Here is a 16,566-nt window from a genome sequence, read left to right on the forward strand (position 1 = left end):
AGTGATAGAAATCCAGCTCATATCACGTAATAAAAGGGAATTAACTGGCTCATGAGATAAAGCTCTATTCACTATCGTATCTAAGATTTCTAACCACTTTGCCTCCATATTTTAGTTCTGCTTCCTTCTGTGTGGGTGACACTCTCAGGCAAGTTTTCTCCATGTGATGGTTCCTAACAGATCTGAGCTCTTATCCTTCTCTTTTAGTAATCCCTAAGGGAAAGACCTCATCCAGCAAAAGTGCCACAGGGCTGCCTCTCTTGGCTTGACTTGGATCACAGGCAGATCCAATTACTGATGGCCGCACCTGGGCCATGTTCCCACAGCTGATTCAGCCCTTTCAAACCACATGGTCTGAGAACAGAAAAGGAGTAGTTTCTCCAAAAGAAAATTGGGGTGCTCTTTACCAGAAACTCCTAGAAATGGATGGTAGCCAGAAAACACAAAACCCAAAACAAAAGCACATGTCTGCTATAATGGGTATGACCATTTTACTCTTGGGGAAACTAAGGGTTGGAGGTGGTTAAAGCATTTGCTGAAGATGGGATAGCCAAGTGGCAGACCTGGGATTTGAAGCCAGCTCCATGTGCTTCTACAGCCAAATTCCTAACCACTATGCTGTCCTTGGGAATATTTCTTGAAATCTGAACCATTTGATTGGTTTCCAGAATCTCTTTGAAAAATGTACCTTTAGTAAAAACCCTATATTTTTTGAAATTGAAAATTGTCCATATTTGTAAGGGTAGAAAAGCAGGTTCCAAAAATAATCCTGTTTTTGTTTTTTTTTTTAAGTTTTGTTATATTTATGTATACACACATACATATTAGGTATAACTGTGGAAAAGAGTATACCAAAATGTTAACAGTGGTATGGAATTGGAATTACAGGTGTCCCCGTCCCTCTTTTACTTATTTGTATTTTTTTATTTTTCTGTGATAAATATATGCACCATTTATATAATTTATTAAATAATAAATTATCATAAAGATTAAATATCTCTTATTGACCCAAAGTTTAGGAGAATATAACTTGGTTGGGAAGACCGTTTTTCCTCTTTTCTTACTTTATGTTGCTAGTTCCTTCATGGTCTTTTTCGTAAAATGAGATAGACATGCCCAGTTGCAGAATATGTAATCCTCATCAAATTCTTCTCCCTCGTGTGTCACCAGCCATTTTTTTCAAAGTAGTATTGCTAGTTCATATTTTAAAATCTCAATAACATTTTAATTTGAGAAGAAGAGGGAGATGGAGAAATAGAATCTCCTGTGTGTCATGAACAATCGTAAGGGGAAAAAATGAAATGAGAATTAATCCAGGCATCATCATAGAATTTGGGAGGGGGAGTCAATAAACACAAACGTGTATGACTTCAGCTAATGGCGAATGGGTGGATTACTAAGGTAGAATTGGTGAAGGTGTCACCAACTGTGGTGGGTGTCGCCCCCTGCACAAGGGCACCCAGAGAGGCTGTGAGTGGGGACTGGGATCCAGTCCAAGATCAGGTCCCTGGGCAGGGAGCCCTGGTAGAGCCTCCATCTGCCCAGAGTTCACTTGCTTAGGCTAGCATGGCCCCAAATATAGAATAATTAAAAGCATGACCTTTTAGTCTAGCTGCCTGGGTTTGAATCCTTGCTCTACCACTTCCTAATTATTAAGCATGGTTATGTGTATACTTCTGTCTAAAAGTAGACATACACACACACAGATACACATGGACATCATTACCAGCTTTAGACATTGAACACCTAGTATACATTAGGCCTGGCCTTCGTGTAGAAACGCAGCCATGTTTCAAATATCATGAGCCAAACCATATATGTACTATTAACATATGAATGCATTTATCAAAGAATTTCATTAAGTCCCACCACCACTACCTTTGGCAGTTTTTTGGCACTCTGTTGACATTATTCATATAGTGCCATGACTTTAAGGCAAATGTTTCTTTCTGTCTTGCCAGACTAATGATACTTGATTTAACTCCAAAACCATGGATCATTAAAAGTGATTTAACTGTTAGCAAAGTCCTTAGTGTTATGTCTGGTTTTTTGAGTGAAGGCTCTAATCACAGCTTCAGTGGGGGAAAAAATTGTCAAGGGACTCTCCTTCCCAAACCTGTGGTTTGCAGGAAGCTTTTTTTTGTGTCTCTGGCTGTCTGCACTTAATGTGGGTGTGATTACCCACCACCAGACTCTCTTTCCAGGTGCTATGTCAAGGTGTAGTTTCCACTTTCTAAACTGCCCTTTGGCCTGATTTGCAGACCTTCTCCATGTTACAATAGTTATGGTTTCATCTTGTAAAAGACTCCATTAGGGAAGGGGCTGTACTAATCAATTCTTCCCCTAAGACAGCATATTAAACTTCCTTTAACTCGTTTTCTACCTTTTCATCTCTGAAATATACTGTGTGTTTCCTCTCTAATTTAAACTAGGCACCAACAGCACTATCCTAGGATGTACTTTCAGGAACTATGATTTTTGTTAGGTTTATGCTGCTGGCTGGTATCACACAATCAGGTTTACGTGAGTCAATTTAGCTTGTCAGTTAAGGAAAAGCATGGATAAGAGAGGTAGCAGGAGGTGGCAGAAAAGAGGATCTGAGTAGAATCAATTACTTGCTTTAATAATTCAGTGTGTCTTGTAGTAATAGGCTACAAAGTAAATAGCACTACACATAAATGCCATATTTCATTATTTATACACTCCAGAAACTGAAGTTTAATTAAGTCATACACTTGAGACTTTTAAATGGTTAAGGAGACACTTCGTCTCAGGCAGCAGAGAGGCAAGAAAACTGCCTCTCCCTCTGAGCTGCTTCTGTTATTCTGAATATCATTTTTCATTTGAGTATGAGGAGGCCTTGAATCAGGTACTTGGTGCAGCATTTTCCAAACTCCGGGCATTCCCCCATCAGCATCACGATTCTTATAATATTCCTATAATACCATTTGCTTACTTTAAAATTTTTCTTTAAATCCGCCCATGTCATAAACTTAAGTACATTTATTTGCTTATCTTGAGATATAAATCACATACCCTTTTAAAGTGTACAGTTCAGTGGTTTTAGTATATTCATGATTGTGCAACCATCACCACTATCTAATTTCAGAACATTTTTATCAACCAAAAAGAAACTCCAAACCCATTAGACAGTCAACCCCCCAATTCTCCCTCCTCCCAGACCCTGGCAATCACTAATATACTTTCCAGTCTTTCATATATATGAAATCATGAACTGTGTAGTCTTCTGTGGCTGTTTTCAAGGTTCCTGTGTATAGCATGTGTCAGTACTTCATTCCTTTTTGTTGCCAAATGACATTCTGTTGTAGGAATATGCCCCACTTTTTGTACCCATTCTTCAGTTGATGGACACTTGGGTTGTTTCTACTTTTTGGCTATTGTGAATACTGCTGCTATAAATATTTGTGTACAAGTTTTTGTGTGGACATATGTTTTCCCTTCTCTTGGATATATGCTAAGGTGTGGAATTGCTGAATCACATAGTAACTCGAGGATTAACATTTTGAGGAATTTCCAAGCTATTTTCCAAAGTACCCCTGTACCATTTTATAATTCCACCAGCAATGTCTGAACGTTCCAGTTCGTCCACATCATAAATTTGTTTTCATCTTGTTCAATTTCAAATTTTATTTTCATTACGTTGGGTTTGGTGAAGGGAAGGATTCTGAGTGTATGGAGCTGCTATATTCTGTTATCTCTTATACAGAATTGGAATCCAGGGTCTTATTTTCATTCAGGATCTACATCTCAACAACAAAAAGGCAGCCCAGTTAAAAACTGGGCAAAGGACTTGAATAGACGTTCCTCCATTGAAGATATGTAGATGGTTAATAAGCACATGAAAAGATGCTCATCATCATTAGCCATTAGGAAAATGCAAGTCAAAACCACACTGAGATACCATTTCAAACCCACTAGAATAGCTACTACTGAAAAAAAAAAAAAAAAAGAAAAATAGATGTTGGTGAGGATGTGGAGAAATAGAAATCCTCGTACATTGTTGATGGGAATGTAAACTGGTGCAGCCACCGTGGAAAACAATTGACAGAAAGTTAAGTGTAGAAGTACCACATGTCCCAGCAATCCCACTGTTTTAGTTTCCTTGTTGTTAAAGCAAATACCATGCAATGGGTTGGCCTAAACAATAGGAATTTATTGGCCCATGATTTTGAGGCTTAAAGAAGTTCAAATCAAGGCATTGTCAAGGCAGTATTCTTGATAATTTTCTTTCTGAAAATTGACGTTCTGGGGCTGGCTGCTGGCAAACGGTGATCTTGGCTTTTCCGTCAAGTGGCAATGCACATGGCAGCCTCTCCTGGCCTCTCCCTTCTCTCCCAGGTTCCACTGACTTTGAGCTTCTGGCTGCTCCCTCTGTGGTTTCAGTAATAGGATTAAGACCCATCCTGGACCACACCTTACCTGAAGCAGCCTCATCAAAACATCCTATTTACAAGGGTTCACACCTACAGGAATGGATTAAGTTTAAGAACATGTTTTTCTGGGGTACACAGCACCAAACCACCACACCCATTTCTAGGTATATACCCAAAAGAATTGAAAGCAGGGGCTTGAACATTCATGTTTGCACATTGATTTTCGTAGTAGCATTATTCACAATTACCAAGTGGTGGAAGCAACCCAAGTATCCACAAACAGAGGTATGAATAAGCAAAATGTGGCACATACATACAAGGGAATATTATTTAGCCATATGAAGGAATGAAGTTCTGATACATGGTGTTCTGGTTTGCTAATGCTGCCAGAATGCAAAACAACAGAGATGGATTGGCTTTTATAAAAGGGGGTTTACTTAGTTGCACAGTTACAGTCTTAAGACCATAAAGTGTCCAAGGCAACACATCAGCAATCGGGTACCTTCACTGGAGGATGGCCAATGGTGTCCGGAAAACCTCTGTTAGCTGGGAAGGCACATGGCTGGCGTCTGCTCCAAAGTCCTGGTTTCAAAATGGCTTTCTCCCAGGACGCTCCTCTCTAGGCCACAGTTCCTCAAAAATGTCACTCCTAGCTGCACTTGGAGTATTTGTCCTCCCTTAGCCTCTCCAGAGCAAGAGTCTGCCTTCAGTGACCATCTTCAAAATGTCCCTCATCTGCAGGTCCTGTGCTTTCTTCAAAGTGTCCCTCTTGGCTGCAGCTCCTCCTCAAAATGTCACTCACAGCTGCACTGAGTTCCTTCTCTTTGAGTCAGCTCATTTATATGGCTCCGCTGATCAAGGCCCACCCTGAATGGGTGGGGCCATGCCTCCATGGGAATATCTTATCAGAGTCATCACATACAGCTGGGTGGGGCACATTCCAAGCAAATCTAATCAGCACCAAAACGTCTGCCCCACAAGGCTACATCAAAGATAATGGCATTTGGGGGACACAATACATTCAAACTGGCACACATGGGATACCATGGATGAACCTTAAAGACATCATGTTGAGAGAAATAAGCCATACACAAAAGGACAAATATTGTATGATCTTACTTATATGAAATCATTAGAATATGCAAATTCATAGTCAAAAACTAAAATGCAGTTTACTAGGGACTGGGGTGAGGTGGGGAACAGAGTTAATGCTTAATTAGAACAGAGTTTCTGTTTGGAGTGCTGGAAAAATTTTGGTGATGTGTGGTAGTATAGCTCAACATTGTGAATGTGGTTAATACCACTGAATTGTATATTTGAAAGTGGTTAAAATGGGAAATTATAGGTTGTATATATGTTACCAGAATTAAGAAAAAAATACCCGTAGAACTGTACAGCACAAAGAATGAGCCCTAATGTAAACTATGGACTACAGTTAATAGTATAATTATAAATTGTTTCATCAATTGTAACAAAACTAATAGAGAGTGGTAATAATAGTGAAAAATGTGTATGAGAGGAGGAATTCATGGGAACTGTAATTTCTGCATGATTTTTCAATAAACCTACTGCTCTAATAAAAAAATATTTTAAAGACTATTACCTCTTCCCCCTACCCCAAAAAAGAATCGGCCCAAAGATGTTCTGTGAAAAAAATTTTTTTTTTCATATCTGAGAACAATTGGAAACAAAACAACTAAAGGAAAATGATTGTAAGTTATGGTGTTTTAATTGGATGGAATAATAAAGAGCCAAAAAAATGATGGTTATGAAGACTTACAAAGTAAAAAGAAAAATAAAAGAATTAAATAAAAAATAGTAGGATATAAAATTATATGTACACTTTCAGTGCAGCTGTAAAAATACATATTCAGTTGAGTGAAGACCAGAATATAACTTGCAAAATACAAAAGCAATTTTATAGGGTGAGATTTTTTTTTCATTTACCAACTTTAATATTTCAACACACAGTGTTTTACATTTTTCAATTTAAAATGTACATTGTGTATTTTATTGTGATTTTTTCTAAAGATAGGAATTTTTGTTTATTTTATATTTGTCTTGTATTGATTGTGTATAATGAGCAGTTTGTATAAATTACAATGAAAGAATAGGTAATCACCAACTGAGGTACGTTTTTGGAAGAAAACCAACAAGACTGTGATAGAGAATAAAAGGGAGGACACTTCTTCAATGGGATGGCCAGAAAAGGCCTTTTGGGGTCCAAAGGAGAAGTATGGGGGCTAAGGAGAAGGCTTTGCAGAGAGCCAGAGAACATTCCAGGCAGAGGACACAGTTTGTGTAAAGGTCCATGATATGGCCACAAGATTGGATAGGAAGAAGGAAAAGCTGGTGGGTGTGGAGTCACAGAACTGAAGGGTCAGGAAGCTGGAAGCATCTTCTAAGTAGCGATTAAAGTTCCAGAGGATCGCGACAGGCATTGGGGTGGGGAGGATTATTGTGAGCCAGGAGCAAAACTCTTCAGTGCAGGAAGAGAAGGAGTCTAGAAGTTGAGTGATGACAGCAACAAAGTCAGGAGCAGGTGGAATAGCCCCATGCCATGGACTCCACTCTCAGGACGTTTTGCAGGCCCAGATGTGGCGTGGGAAGCACGGAGGACCCCAACCCCACCTCCTGTCCTGGGGCAACCAAGGCAGGGGAGGAATTCTGGCTTCCCCTGGAGGCCTGCTAGGGAGATGGTGTCCTTCCAGGGCAGCCAAGTCTTCGTTAAGGCGAAGGGTGAAGAGAATACTCAGAAGAGACTGGGGTGTGTTCCTGAGGTCATGGCAGAAGTATTTGGGAGAGAGAGGAGAGGTGAGAGTTCACCTCTGATAATTAGTTCCTGGCTATAGCTGAACTACGAGTGGGTGTATAGTACAAGTGGGTGTTAATATGCAGATCCCAGAGCCTCATCCAAGACCCACTGAGTGCGACTCTCTGTGGGAATGGAATCTGCAGATTAACAAATTCCCCAGAGGATTATGATGTACATCCAGGTAGGGAATTCTTGCAGTAGAGGTTATTTTGCATCTCTTCCAGCTACACAACTCGCAGAATGTCAGAGTCTCCGCAGTGAACAACAAGGAAGGAATGGATTTAGCAGGCATTTCAAAGGATGAATCAAGGTGACTATGAGAGAAGAGGGAGAGGCAAGGATGATTAGAAACATGTTTTTTAGATGTAGGTCAGTTACTAAATTACAGCTTTTGAGTGACTAAGCTGTAAATTTGTTTCAAACCGGCTTATGCAAAGGGGAATTTACTGGCTTTCTAGCTATAAAGTCCAATGTTAAGGTCAGGCCCAGCTGGATCCAGGTGCTCAAGTCATACCACTAGAGATCTGAGCCACCATCGGGGGCTCTGCTGTCAGCTGTGTTGGTTCCTATTCAGGCTCTCCCAGTGTGGTGGCCAAGGTGGTCACCATCAGCTCCAGCTTAGCAGCAGATCTTAAAAAAGTTCTAGACAGAGCATGACCACTCTAGCCCCTTTTTTAATTATGAATTACAACATGGTTAACCACCAGTCACCGCGGTGCTAGAATTATCCACCACCCATTCACTCCCCAAAGCCTAGTGGTTCATGGCATTAAGAAGTCCTAGGCTTCTGGACTGGACTCCCCTGAGTCTTGGGTGACATGCGAATGTGCTGTGTTAGGCATTGGTAGAAAGGCACACCATGTCAGCACCCATAAACTTTATTATTCATCGTGACTACACAACACAAACGCTTATTACCTGAAGCCTGGGATTTGTAATGTAATGTGAGAGGTAATAGAGTGAGGGCAGCAAAGGTCTGCTTGAATCTCAACCACTGATATTTGAACTGGCACCAGGAGAGGCTTTTATTTTTCTTTCCTAGTACCCGTCACCAGGCACTGTGAAAGATCACAGTCCCTAGGCCCCACTTTTTGTACAGTGCAGTACAAGTCACCGAAGCCTGTAAAGAAAGTATTGGTCTGCTGTGTTGCAGAGGAGTGCAAGTGTTTTATACTTACACATAAAGTATTTGTCAAATGGTTTGGGTGCACAAAATACAGATAATAACATAATGAATTCTTGTATAGCCACTACTCAGTTTAAAAAATAAACTATCCTGATTTGATGTTTATATCATCCTCATGCATGCATTTTACTTTTACTACAGAGATCCATAAATAACATACAGTGCTATATTGCTTGTTTTTAAAATTTTATGTTAATGGTATCATTCTATCGTTGTCCTTCAGCACATTGCTTTTTTTCCTCTTTAGCTTTATGTTAATGTGTGCCACTCTGGTTTATTTATTTTTACTTCTATAGACTATTCCATTGTTTAAACATATCAGTTGCATGTATGATTATTTCCAATTTTTCACTGTTATAAGCAGGGCTGCTGTGAACATTCTTGAATGGATCTTGTGCAAATGTACAAGAGTTTCTTCAGGTTCTATATGGAGGAGTAGAACTGGAGGGGTGGAGAGTTCACATGCATCTTCAGCCCTGCGAGATACTGCCAAATGGCTCTCCAAAGTGTATGGACCAACTTATGCCACCTGCCTTTCTCCCAGCAGGGTTGGAGTGGTCCCCTGCCTCCACATCCACACCGATGCTTGGCCTGGTCAAACTTGTATTTTATTTTTTAATTGTTGCCTACCTGGAAATAAAATAGACTCTAGGTGTAGTTAGAATTTGTATTCCTCCCATGACTAAGGTTAAAACTTTTTGTTCATACAGAATCCCAATACGTAAAGCTAAACTTTGAGGAGTTGTTCTGTTTAAGGGTGGGGGCACTTTTGCATTTAAGATATCTATGCTATGACGTTTATTGTTTTAGTACTTCTGGTTGATACCCATGTTCCTAAATATGCATCTTTGTAAGCAAATGAGTTTGCATTAAATCTCTTTTGTAGCATATTTTGACTAGTGTTTTGATGGTGATTTTTAAAATTTTAAAAATTGTGATCTTAGCATTATCTGTCACCCACCCTTTCCAGCCCTTTACCTTACTTAATTGGAAGTTGGCTTAAATAGCAGACATGAAACCCACCCACGATGCCCGGGAAGGAACAGGTGTCTGAGTCCTATAGGCAGGGGTCCTTGAATTCCCCAGGTGTGCTTCTCATTTATGTAGAGCCTTTGTTCTGGCTGTCCCCTCTGCTCACAATGCTCCCATCCTCCACCCCAAAATAACCTTGGCCCACTTCCTCACCTCCTTCAAGTCGCTGCCAAATCTCACCTTCTCAATGAGGCCTTTGTTGACTTTGCACTATATAGAACTACACCACACACCAGCCACTCCCTGTACACTCCATGTATTTCCTTCATATCACTTATCACCTTCTAACTTTCCATAAAAGTTGCCTAGATACTATTCATCCTGATTATTATTTATTTCTTTGACTCCACCCTCTCCCCTACCTCCCGTAGAATGTCGTTCTGTGAGGGCAGGCATCACTGTCTACCAGGCACCTGGAACAGTACCGGGCACATAGTACGTACTCAGTAAACATTCTTTGATTAGTAAATGGTTGCACTAGCAAGAAAAGGAGGGCAGAGGAGAGCCTTTCCAAGAGAGAGAGAATGCACACACTAAGACCTGGAGGCCATACAGCATGGTCTAATGACTGGAAAAGAGACAGACAGTGTGAATATACATGTAACTAAGACTATGATTATGACCATGAATGGCGATCCACCCCAGCTGGGGGTGGTGGGGGCAGTTGCAAGAGATGTAACTGGGGGGCCATGATCAGTAATTTGGACTTGGTCTTGAGGGCAGTGGGGAGCTCTTGCATGATTTTCAACAAGGAAATAACATGATCCTATGTGCATTTTAGAAAAACCTGCCCCCAACAAGGAGAAATCTTTGGATGAGGAGGGTTAAGGATAAGTTTAAAGGCAGGAGGACCCCCTTGGTGACTATTCTGGGGGTCAAGGGGAGAGAAGATGCATGGCCTCATCAGGTGGCAGCAGGAGGATGAAAACAAGTGGACCATTTTGAGCAATGCTTAGGACATCTCTACTGTCTTTTCCTGTGATCCCCCAAATAAGTGGAATCCAAGTAGCTCTACATCTGGAGTCAGCTGAAACAGGAGGCCGTGTTTCTGCTAAGCATTCTCTTAAGTAATCAAATAGGAAAGCTTTCCAAAGGGCTCCACCCACATCTTCAGCTTTCCTCCTGGTAAAAGAAATCTGAAGCAAGGCTGCCATTACTGAACAGAGCAATGAGTAATGGAGCAGTGTGCTGATTGAACTCGAAGTTTTTTGGAAGGAAGGTAGCATTCGACATCCAAGTTCCCCTGGTCTCCAAATCTTTTGTGCAAGTAAATTAGTTTCATTTGTCTCAGGGCACCTTTTCCAGGCCAACTTCTTCCAGCCTGCCTGAAAATGTTTCTCAGTGGTGTGTTTGAGTTTTGGCTGCATCTCCTTGTCTGGAACAAATCTTTTATTACAAGGAAATAGCTGGATGATGATTCTGGACTCTTGGACCCTATTGCCCTTTCAGCTGTTGACTCTGTATTCTATACCTTGATAATTTTCAGCTTAGCCTGACCCCTGTCCTACCTGGTTCTTATCTAATATGAATTTCATACTGGAAGCTTAGTTTTATACCTACCACTTCACAAATCTTTAGCTAGACAGTTAAGATTAACCCTTGTTTCTTCAAGCCTCTCCCAAGATGTAGTGGAGACATGTATGTTGTTTTCTTTGCTCACCTCCCAGACTTGCATGATTTTCCTTTGGTCCAGCAGTCATGCATTCCACCCCAACCTAAAAACATCCAGATGATGGGAATATCATGTTGCACGTTTCACATGGGAAAGCCACAACCCACCCTCATCTTGTTCAAGTTGCATTCAAATCTAATTTCCATGGCCCCTGAGGATGGGAGCTTCACAGCCCTTGTGTCAGCTGTTGAAGTTTAGCAATACTATTTCCAAACATGGGCCAGTAGGCAGCCAGCAGGCACTAGACAGCTAAGTGCTGGCAGAAAAAGTCTCAGACACCTATAGCAGTCCAAACAGTGACTCATCCTGCTATTGCCAGGATAAATTTGGGAATAAATGGTATTTTTCTCTAAGCAGGAAGAATTGTCAAAATGCTTATCGCTTTATAAAATATAACAGATTGTGCCTGTTCATGTTTTGAAATGCTCCAACCATTCACTAGCTGTTTTTTTTTTTGTTTGTTTGTTTGTTTTTAATTAGTTTAGTAGGAGTTTTAACTTGTTTTTCGTCTTTCTAGGAGACCCGGAGAACTCAGAAGTTTCCAAGGTGTGTTGCCACCTGAACTCTGGATCCACCTGGCCGTGGTGGCCTGTGGCAATCGGCTGGAGGAGACACTGGTCATGCTCAAATCAGCTGTGCTCTTCAGCCACAGGAAGATTCAATTTCACATATTCACTGAAGAATCTCTGAAGCCTGAGTTTGATAAACAGGTGAATTTGCGAAAATCATGGGTCGGTATTTACTAAGTGCAAACAGACTGCATTTTGGAAAATGCATATCATATGCAATAATGTATTTTGCTGCATACTCAACTTTGTGACCTTGAACACTTGACTCTGAGTTTTGCTTATCTATAATACAGGGATAATTACACCTACTGTTTAGGGATATTGTGAGCCTTAAATGAGATGGATGTTCTTAAAGCACCTGGCTCCAGGCTCAATCCTTTTTGGTATTGTTAATATTGTTCTCACTTGGGGGACAGGAAACTTAATTTTTATCTGTTTATATATGTGTTGTGTTTTTTTTTTTCCTATTGTTTTTCCTATTTTTCATTTTTTAAAATTCAGTTTTATTGAGATATACTCACATCCCATACAGTCATCCATGGCGTACAATCGGCTGTTCACAGTACCATCATATAGTTGTGCATTCATCACCCTGATCTATTTTTGAACATTTTCCTTATACCAGAAAGAATCAGAATAAGAATAAAGAATAAAAGTAGAAAAGAACACCCAAATCATTCCCCCCATCCCACCATATTTCTCATTTAGTTTTTGTCCCCATTTTTCTTATATATGTGTTGAAATGACAAGTAAAATGTATTCATGGAAATAAATGCAAACAATATAAATGTTATAAATTAAAAGATGGAAGTACTTCCTTCCCTTCAGTCTAACACAAGAAATAATCAAACACAAGAAATAATCAGAGTTAACAATGTTGAGTGATTCTTCCATACATTTTACTTTTCATGTACAGATGTGTTGTATGTGTTGTTTGTATGTATGTATAGACATACATATGTATATCACACACGCAAATACATGCACCCAGATTAAAATGTGTTTCTTTTACAAAATCAGGATTATACTCTCTGTATTGTTCTAGAACTCTCTTTTCCTCATTTAAAACCATATCCTAAGCATCTGTCCAGATCAAGGCTCCTATGTTCTTTCCTCATCCTTTTTGGGGACTGCATAATATTTTATTGTGTGGTTGGGTCATCATTTAATTGACCCTTATTATACCAAGGAAAAAGTATTGACTTTTTATCAGTACATGAGAAGCACTTCAGAAAGGCTACCTCTCCCTGGTTTAGATATGTGCATGGCCTTTGGAAACCAAGCTTTCTTTCCCTTTAAAGTTTTCTCTTTCAGTAAGGTCCTGAGTGTTGATGAGTAGAGAAACCTTTTTGTTTTGTATCTACCCACTTGAGTCGACAATTCTACATCCTGCTAGCATGTAAGCTGCACTAATGAGAAATGCCAAGAAAGCATGTTGGGCTAAGAAAGGTTAATAACAGAAAGCTAGAAAACGTGTTATGTTTTCTAAGGAAAAAATCACCTTGACATTGTCACCCAGAGAAGCCAGGGAAACAAATCACTTTGAAAGTGATTTGAGAGGCGGGGCAAGATGGCAGACTGGTGAGATGTATGTTTTAGTTACTCCTCCAGGAAAGTAGGTAGAAAGCCAGGAACTGCATGGACTGGACACCACAGAGCAATCTGACTTTGGGCATACTTCATACAACACTCATGAAAACGTGGAACTGCTGAGATCAGCGAAATCTGTAAGTTTTTGCGGCCAGGGGACCCGCGCCCCTCCCTGCCAGGCTCAGTCCCGGGGGAGGAGGGGCTGTCAGCTCCGGGAAGGAGAAGGGAGAACTGCAGTGGCAGCCTATATCGGAAACTCATTCTACTGATTCAAACTCCAGCCATAGATAGACTGAGACCAGACACCAGAGAATCTGAGAGCAGCCAGCCCAGCAGAGACGAGACATCCATAGAAAAAAAACAACACGAAAAACTCCAAAATAAAAGCGGAGGATTTTTGGAGTTCTGGTGAACATAGAAAGGGGAAGGGCCCTGAGGCGCATATGCAAATCCTGAAGAAAAGCTGATCTCTCTGCCCTGTGGACCTTTCCTTAATGGCCCTGGTTGCTTTGTCTCTTAGCATTTCAGTAACCCATTAGATCTCTGAGGAGGGCCCGTTTTTTTTTTTTTTTTTAATCCTTTTTTCTTTTTCTAAAACAATTACTCTAAGAAGCCCAATACAGAAAGCTTCAAAGACTTGCTATTTGGGCAGGTCAAGTCAAGAGCAGAACTAGGAGAGCTCTGAGACAAAACGCAATAATCCAGTGGCTGAGAAAATTCACTAAACACCACAACTTCCCAAGAAAAGGGGGGTGTCCGCTCACAGCCATCATCCTGGTGGACAGGAAACACTCCTGCCCATCGCCAGACCCATAGCCCAGAACTGCCCCAGACAACCCAGTGTGACGGAAGTGCTTCAAATAACAGGCACACACCACAAAACTGGGCGTGGACATTAGCCTTCCGTGCAACCTCAGCTGATTGTCCCAGAGTTGGGAAGGTAGAGCAGTGTGAATTAACAAAGCCCCATTCAGCCATCATTTCAGCAGACTGGGAGCTTCCCTACACAGCCCAGCAGCCCAGAACTGCCCTGGGGGGACGGCACTCACCTGTGACATAGCACAGTCATCCCTCAACAGAGGACCAGGGGGTGCACGGCCTGGAAGAGGGGCCCACTTGCAAGTCTCAGGAGCCATACGCCAATACCAAGGACTTGTGGGTCAGTGGCAGAGACAAACTGTGGCAGGACTGAACTGAAGGATTAGACTATTGCAGCAGCTTTAAAACTCTAGGATCACCAGGGAGATTTGATTGTTAGAGCCACCCCCCCCCCTCCCTGACTGCCCAGAAACACGCCCCATATACAGGGCAGGCATACCAACTACACACGCAAGCTTGGTACACCAATTGGACCCCACAAGACTCACTCCCCCACTCACCAAAAAGGCTAAGCAGGGGAGAACTGGCTTGTGGAGAACAGGTGGCTCGTGGACGCCACCTGCTGGTTAATTAGAGAAAGTGTACTCCACGAAGCTGTAGATCTGATAAATTAGAGATAAGGACTTCAATTGGTCTACAAATCCTAAAAGAACCCTATCAAGTTCAGCAAATGCCACGAGGCCAAAAACAACAGAAAATTATAAAGCATATGAAAAAACCAGACGATATGGATAACCCAAGCCCAAGCACCCAAATCAAAAGACCAGAAGAGACACAGCACCTAGAGCAGCTACTCAAAGAACTAAAGATGAACAATGAGACCATAGTACGGGAGATAAAGGAAATCAAGAAGACCCTAGAAGAGCATAAAGAAGACATTGCAAGACTAAATAAAAAAATGGATGATCTTATGGAAATTAAAGAAACTGTTGACCAAATTAAAAAGACTCTGGACACTCATAGTACAAGACTAGAGGAAGTTGAACAACGAATCAGTGACCTGGAAGATGACAGAATGGAAAATGAAAGCATAAAAGAAAGAATGGGGAAAAAAATTGAAAAAATCGAAATAGACCTCAGGGATATGATAGATAATATGAAACGTCCAAATATAAGACTCATTGGTGTCCCAGAAGGGGAAGAAAAGGGTAAAGGTCTAGGAAGAGTATTCAAAGAAATTGTTGGGGAAAACTTCCCAAATCTTCTAAACAACATAAATACACAAATCATAAATGCTCAGCGAACTCCAAATAGAATAAATCCAAATAAACCCACTCCGAGACATATACTGATCACACTATCAAACACAGAAAAGAAGGAGCAAGTTCTGAAAGCAGCAAGAGAAAAGCAATCCACCACATACAAAGGAAACAGCATAAGACTAAGTAGTGACTACTCAGCAGCCACCATGAAGGCGAGAAGGCAGTGGCACGATATATTTAAAATTCTGAGTGAGAAAAATTTCCAGCCAAGAATACTTTATCCAGCAAAGCTCTCCTTCAAATTTGAGGGAGAGCTTAAATTTTTCACAGACAAACAAATGCTGAGAGAATTTGCTAACAAGAGACCTGCCCTACTGGAGATACTCAAGGGAGCCCTACAGACAGAGAAACAAAGAAAGGACAGAGAGACTTGGAGAAAGGTTCAGTACTAAAGAGATTCGGTATGGGTACAATAAAGGATATTAATAGACAGAGGGGAAAAATATGACAAACATAAACCAAAGGATAAGATGGCTGATTCAAGAAATGCCTTCACGGTTATAACGTTGAATGTAAATGGATTAAACTCCCCAATTAAAAGATATAGATTCGCAGAATGGATCCAAAAAAATGAACCATCAATATGTTGCATACAAGAGACTCATCTTAGACACAGGGGCACAAAGAAACTGAAAGTGAAAGGATGGAAAAAAATATTTCATGCAAGCTACAGCCAAAAGAAAGCAGGTATAGCAATATTAATCTCAGATAAAATAGACTTCAAATGCAGGGATGTTTTGAGAGACAAAGAAGGCCACTACGTACTAATAAAAGGGGCAATTCAGCAAGAAGAAATAACAATCGTAAATGTCTATGCACCCAACCAAGGTGCCACAAAATACATGAGAGAAACACTGGCAAAACTAAAGGAAGCAATTGATGTTTCCACAATAATTGTGGGAGACTTCAACACATCACTCTCTCCTATAGATAGATCAACCAGACAGAAGCCCAATAAGGAAATTGAAAACCTAAACAATCTGATAAATGAATTAGATTTAACAGACATATACAGGACATTACATCCCAAATCACCAGGATACACATACTTTTCTAGTGCTCATGGAACTTTCTCCAGAATAGATCATATGCTGGGAGATAAAACAAACCTCAATAAATTTAAAAAGATTGAAATTATTCAAAGCACATTCTCTGACCACAATGGAA

General features: G+C 40.7%; 1 protein-coding gene across 1 annotated transcript in view; it reads left to right on the plus strand.

Annotated features, from left to right (window-relative positions):
* GXYLT2 (glucoside xylosyltransferase 2) overlaps window positions 1-16,566 on the plus strand; it is a 98,079-nt gene that overhangs the window by 8,699 nt on the left and 72,814 nt on the right. Inside the window, 1 exon segment of the mRNA XM_037829268.1 lies at window positions 11,617-11,809. Within this exon segment, the coding sequence (XP_037685196.1) occupies window positions 11,617-11,809 (193 nt within the window).

The sequence above is a fragment of the Choloepus didactylus genome, chromosome 1 (genome assembly GCF_015220235.1).
Source record: "Choloepus didactylus isolate mChoDid1 chromosome 1, mChoDid1.pri, whole genome shotgun sequence".
In the NCBI taxonomy this organism is placed as follows: Eukaryota; Metazoa; Chordata; class Mammalia; order Pilosa; family Megalonychidae; genus Choloepus; species Choloepus didactylus.